The sequence below is a fragment of the Lotus japonicus genome, chromosome 4 (assembly GCF_012489685.1).
Source record: "Lotus japonicus ecotype B-129 chromosome 4, LjGifu_v1.2".
In the NCBI taxonomy this organism is placed as follows: Eukaryota; Viridiplantae; Streptophyta; class Magnoliopsida; order Fabales; family Fabaceae; genus Lotus; species Lotus japonicus.
In genome coordinates this window covers 33,925,783-33,932,393 of record NC_080044.1, presented here as the reverse complement: position 1 = coordinate 33,932,393, position 6,611 = coordinate 33,925,783, and the positions used below count along the sequence as shown (strand labels likewise).

General features: G+C 34.7%; 1 protein-coding gene across 1 annotated transcript; it reads right to left on the bottom strand.

The window, feature by feature from the left end:
* Window positions 1-930: 930 nt before the first annotated feature.
* On the bottom strand, window positions 931-5,534 carry LOC130712654 (uncharacterized). The gene is made up of 6 exons (XM_057562475.1): window positions 5,396-5,534; window positions 4,733-4,829; window positions 4,545-4,665; window positions 4,282-4,458; window positions 4,142-4,199; window positions 931-1,334 (listed from the first exon to the last, which is right to left on the bottom strand). Exons 1-6 carry the CDS (start codon window positions 5,532-5,534, stop codon window positions 931-933), a joined length of 996 nt encoding a protein of 331 aa, XP_057418458.1.
* Between the last annotated feature and the right edge of the window lie 1,077 nt (window positions 5,535-6,611).

Sequence of the window (6,611 nt, the reverse complement as noted above, 5' to 3'; positions counted from 1 at the left end):
AATTCTCAAATAGAGGAGGAAGCTCTGTGCAGAAGTGATAAGGAACGAGGGAAAGATTGGAAGGGAGAATTTAAGGCACGAATGGCCCCTTCTTACGGCGACCTTAGGATGGTGGCCGGACTTTGTGCAGCTCGGTGGAAGAATGAGGCGGTGAGAGTGCGACACACAGAGGTCTAGGAAGGAAGGGTCTGATACTCTGATATGATGCTAGAGTGGAAGATTTTGTGCCTTATTACTTAATTTATTTTGCACCGTTAGATTTGTTTAATGGTCAAGATCTTTGCTGGAGAGAGGATGGAGAGAGGGTTGGCAGGAGAGGATCCGGATCCGTTCGTTCGATAACCGTATTCAAAAACATACTTAAAAGGGAGAGAGACCTTTAGAAATTAGGTTAGAATTATAGACTTCACTAAGAAGTTGGCTTTATTGGATGTTGAGAGAGGTATACCGTATATCCGTGCGTGCTCTTCTGCTACTAACTTCTCTTACCAGTTGAGTGTCCATTTCTTTTGAACGTCTATATCTCCCACATATTGTAACAGAATCAGCTTAACTTTTAAAATACCCCATTAATTGCTGAATTGCATTCAACTTCAATTTCCATTATTAATTTCCACTTCCATAATCCGTTTCAAAGAAAATTAACGTGAATGACGGAGAATTCAAGCGATTAAAAATTCATCAAACTATTCTCCAAAAATTACCCCATCCAAACACAACCTTATGGTTCAACCATTAACCCAAGGGAATATGAAATTGCAAAATTAAGTGGATCAAATCTTGTTTAAACTAGTGCGATAACCCGTGCGTTGCACGGAATTTTATGTTATAACTTTTTAATAAATAAATAAGTTATTCGTTTATAAGTCAACCGTGTAAAGATATATGAAGAGAAAAATGAAATAAATCATTGAAAATGTATTGTATACATCAACCATTTTCAAAAACTTCCTTAAACACTACATTTAGAGTACTGGTCTGTTGTTTGCCCGCCTCATCTAGTATACAAAGTTTAAGACCTTTTCTTGAGCGTACTCTAGAGAGAGTAACATATAATTGACCATGAGTGAAGACGGGCCTCAGAAGGAAGACCCCAACCTGAGATAGTGGTTGTCCTTGGCTTTTGTTTATTTTCATCGCAAAGCCTATTTCAATTGGAAACTGTCTTCTTCTGAATTTAATTGGAAATTTGGAATTAGAAGGAACCAAGTCCATTCTTGAAATGTGCACTTTGCCATTAGCATTTGTTCCCATGATAACTGTTGCACCAATAAAACGTTCACCAAGTTCATCCACAATTAACCCAGTTCCATTGCATAAATCTGTTGCTTGGTCTGTATTTCTCAAAAGCATGATTGAAGTACCAACTTTCAATAATAGTTTGTAGTTAGGGCTTTCTGAACTTTTACTGTCGTTCAAAAATTAGGTGGTAAACCACTCACCTCGGATTTCAAAAATTCTCATCAGATCGCAAGGCATAGTCGGAGCTCAGATATTCACGTTCTAATACAGCTATCATGCCAAGCATGTAAGTGTTTCTCATTTCAACAACCTCCAGTGTAGGGGTCAATATTGCTCTATCTTGAAAAAATTGAGTGTCTTTCATTTTGTGCGAAAGGTTAGGATATGTATATCTAATCAATTCCATTAATGGGTCATGACTAATTGGGATGACCAGATCTGGCGGGATTTGAACATTGTACTCTCCTGCTCCGGAATCAGGATGATCGCCATTTTCAATTTTAAGAATCCAATCTGCAAACTCTTTGATTTCTTTTGCTTCATCTGTCGTCTGGCTGCGGTTAGCCGCATGTTCTTAGACAATTTCATAACTGTGCAATGCTTCCACAATGAGGAAGAGTTTACAGTAGTTTCGACGATTTTCTGTCTGCTTCCTCTAGTTATTACAGGTAGTATTTGTCTAAAGTCACCTCCAAGTATTACTATTTTTCCTCCAAAATGCTTATGGGCGTTGTCTTCATTTTTCGACCTCATTAAATATCGGAGTGTAACGTCTAGAGTTTCGAAACAATGCTTTTTCAACATTGGAGTTTCATCCCATATAATTAGGCTTGTTTCAAGCAGAAGCTTTGCTCATGTAGACTTCCCTGCTTTATATTACATGTTGAGGTCTCTGTAGCATCTAATGGAATGCAAAATTTAGAATGAGTTGTTCTGCCTCCAGGTAAGAGTAATGATGTTATGCCACTGGATGCAACACTAAGCACAATTAGTCCTCTGGATATAAGTGACGCCGATAAAGTGTTTGAGACAAAAGTCTTTCCAGTTCCACCATATCCATATAAAAAGTAGAAGCCTCATTAGTTTGACTGCACAGATGTGACAACCCTCTCATATACAGACTTTTGCTCAGGTGTAAGCATATTAAACAACTCTTCATATTGTACCTTTAGTGCCTCTTTGTCATAGTTTAGTTCATCGACAATAAATCTATTGTCAAATTGCAGGACTTCATCATATTCTGGAGTTGGAAGATGGGTAAACATTTAATGACCTACCATTTCGTTGGAGCAACTTCTCAATTTCAATGAGACATAAATTTTTCAAATCAGCATCTGCTATTCGTACGCCTGCAGTCGAGAATAAAGATTAACTAAATATTTTTTACTGTATCGAATATAACTAATGTTGTTCACACACTATGCATAATTATAACTAATGTTGGGGGTTAAGTTTTTGTAATTGATTAAAAAGATTGTTTTTTTTTAATCAAAAGACTTGTTTTTAATTGGAGTTCTTTAATATAAAATACATGTTAATCTTGTCAGATATGGATACAATTAATTAAATATCAAAATGGCCAAACCATTTTCAATAATATATATTATCCCAAATAGAGGTCAAAATATATCACAATTTACTATATTTACACATGATATATACTTGCATATATAGATATGGTACTTAATTAAATTAGTTAGTCCTTAAAAAAAGATTTTCACGAAAGGTTGTTTATTTAGGTCATGAAAAATGTTTAATGAGTGTTAAAAAAAGATTCTCATGATCAATTCTTATACACACAGCAGAGGTAACTCTTTATGGTGGTGTTCTAGTTCTCTAAGGGGCTGCCTATTCTCTAGTTTATCAGTTCCAACAAGGTATTGATCATTTGGGGCTTTGCCAATTGCGTGTTCTGCACTTTCACTGGTTTTGTTTTCTGTCTTTCTTTGTCTAGTGTACTCTGCTGATGCTACTTTAGCTTTTATTTTCTATTTTGTAGTCTTTTGTTAGTATTGGGTGGTTTAGGATAGTAACCTGTAGAGGTTTGTTACTCTTTATTGTCATTCCCTTACCTTGAGAGGGTTGTTCTCTTGGAAGCTTTTTATTTCAATAAATTATTCTCTTTCGAAAAAAATGTATTCAACTAAAATGTCTAAACAATTGTTTACACATAGAGTGAGTGAACCATGAGTTCTAACTGCCACCTAGATCAATGTATCAAGAATCCCCTAGTTCTAACGGCAACAAAGATCAACATTACATGTGGAACCAGGGAAAGGCATGCTTAAAATTTTTGCAGCAAACTCACTTAACAGTAGCTAGAAAGAAACCTGAGAAAAAACACCTTTTATGTGGCAAAAACAGCACCAAAGGACGAATATAAGGTATGTTGAATTAAATTTTGTCTTATGTAAAAAAAAGTGGAGCAATGGAGATAGTTGAATGTAAATAAAACATCGAATTCGTCTGCGATATTGAAACACATAAAACATAAAAGATCCATGATAATTGCAAAACACAAATAATCAAGAACTCAAAATGTGATAATGGGATCACAACTTTTGGTGAGAAAATGAGACCCAATTCAAAGTCCCTGGTTCTTTCTTAATTGGCATCAACTTAACGCTTTTGGGAGTTGTCGCCTCAACTCCATCAGTCTGTTCATGGTTACCAATTTTTTTCGGTTTTTTGGTGCTAGATCCTTGAGTAGCAGCATCATCTGAAATGGCGGAAAGATCGACGACCTCAGCGTCTCGCTTAACTTGAAGTTCGCTCACAGGGGTATCCTACATTTGTATTAAATTACTTAGGATACAACTTTTATATATAATATGGATGAATAATGTTTCATGAATACGAAAAATGTGACACAACTTCATATTGTCACCAATGTACTGACATAGACCATCATGCTTTTCCAATTCAAAAGTAGATGTACTTGACATGTCATCAAATCCCTAATGAATATTATAATGTGGAATTAGCATCAAAAGTTTAAAACATTGTATGTAAAAACCAATTAACTTACAAATAAGTCACCTGAATTGAATGAATCCTTTTGAATTGGTCAATAAATTCCTTCTCTTTGAAAATTCTTTTAACAGCATAACTTTGATAACTCTCATTGATATTATTTTTTGTGACCTCGACCTTGAATAGATATACCTTCTCTATTAAAGCATCGAATTGAGGCGGGAATTCAGAAGATGGGGCATCCTGTGGGGAACAATTAATTAAATAAAGAGTTTTATAAATGTTGCATCTTAAAAGAACGTGAGGGATACAACATGTGAAAATACAACCTTTGGCATGGATGCTTTTAATGCTTCCGCTGTTTGGTTCATCAGCAAGGATGCTACTTGATCAAATAGTACAAATGTGGAAGATCCGTGATCATCAATTACATTTATATGTAATTTGAACCTGACAGCGGAAATAGAGCATTCATTAATGATATCATATGCTAGCTATAGAATTGAGGTACACTTACTCCAAATCTTCTAGGACTACATCTATACGCTTCAGGGTTCCTCCTTCTTTGTCCTTCTCCTTTAATTCATCCTTCTGCACGACATATCCTATAACATCTAAATTAAAAAATAAACAAATAAGAATTGATAAGTTATTTTGATAGGAAGATTAAGATCATCAGATAAATGTTAAAAAAAACTAAATATGAAGCATTGAGTTTCAAGTTAGCTGGCAGGTAATATATGTGTTGCTTCTGGCAGCTCAGTGTCCTAATTTCTACAGACTCATTTTTATTTTTTGAAAGCTTATTATGACATTAATGAGATTGATGTTCCAATGATCAATTTTACGACTCATTTTCTATCACTTGCATAATGTAATAGACTCATTGAAAAATATACATTAGTAAATAGAAAGAGTTGATCAAAATCAAATTTTAGAACTCTCACGAATGAAGCATTATGTAAAGATAATTATTTGTTACTGCTTGTGAGTGGTGACTTGTAGCTTGTATTCTGTTTAGCTGTGGCTCTATCGGCCTGCTAAGGTTTTCTATGCCAAAGTGCTATTTCGGTTTTGTATGTCCAAATTTAAAAATTGATCACACAATTTAAGTCAGTTTTGAAGGTGACAATGAGAAGAGTGATTAAATATATAGTAATTACATAATAAGTATTTGTACCTATCAAAGATGTTTGATCAGCAGATTTTTTTATCAGTTCCGGAAACGGCACAAAGTTGAAGAAGTGTTTCGGTAACCCCTTGAATTCAGATCTCGACAGCCTTGTATTCCCGATGAAATTAAGTCTATACTTATTCATCGAGTTCTTGAATCGACCATCAGCATTCGCCACCAAGATGTCCTCTATGATGTAGACATCATCTTCTGCTATGCGCGATTCCAAATGTTTACGATTTGACCCCAGGTGAGGGCCTTCCCGCCGAAGCCACTGGGCATCTTGGAGCAGGGAATGGAGAGGCACAAGAGATCGAACTTGGGTATACAGCAGGTACCGCGCATCATAGGAGGCAAAAAATTTGGGACGAACAATCGATGGCGATGGCTCTCGTGTGACAGAGCAAATCAAACGACAACTCCGATCAAGGAGTAGCGTTGCGAGGTGAAAGAAAGAAAGAAAGAAAAATGACCTGGAGAAGAAGGAAGGAATGGGAAGATCGAAGGATTTGCAGGAAGGCAGTGCAGAAAAGGAAGAAAAGCCCTTCTTCCGAAGAAGATGAAGAAGAGGAATGAAAAAAAAAATTGAAACGGTGAAACGGCGTAGAAGTAAGAAAGAGAACAATAATGTTATTTTTATTTATTAGGAAGAGAGAGAAAGCATATATTATTGATTCATTGATTTAATTATTTGATATTTTTCAATTTTTTTTGGTCATCAATATGGACTAAATTAAAATCATTAATGTATACCAAAAAGAAACTTATATTCCAAAAATAAGATGAACCAATTTTGAATCAATTTTCCACACGTACTACGTAAATTAATGTTTTTTCAAATTTTGATTCAAAATTTGAATGTCATGTTTGAAAGGTGAATGATTTATTAACTTTTATATTTTTTGATTTATTAATTTATTTATTGTTTTGTGGACTCATTGATTTCAACCAATGAAAATTAAACAATGTGGACTAATCAGAATAAGCAATGTGGAAATTCAATAGTAACAACCAATAGAATGCAAACATTTGGAAATTATGTAGCAATGTGGCCCACTTTGGTGGATGAGCTTTATATTATTAGTGTGATGACCCGTGCGTTGCACGGTAATTTAGTTCTATTTTTTTAAAATATGAAAAAATTTATTAAAATCTTTACTTTTTTTTAATATATCTTATATGTTAGTTATGATGAATCTTGCTTGCACGATAATTTAGATAA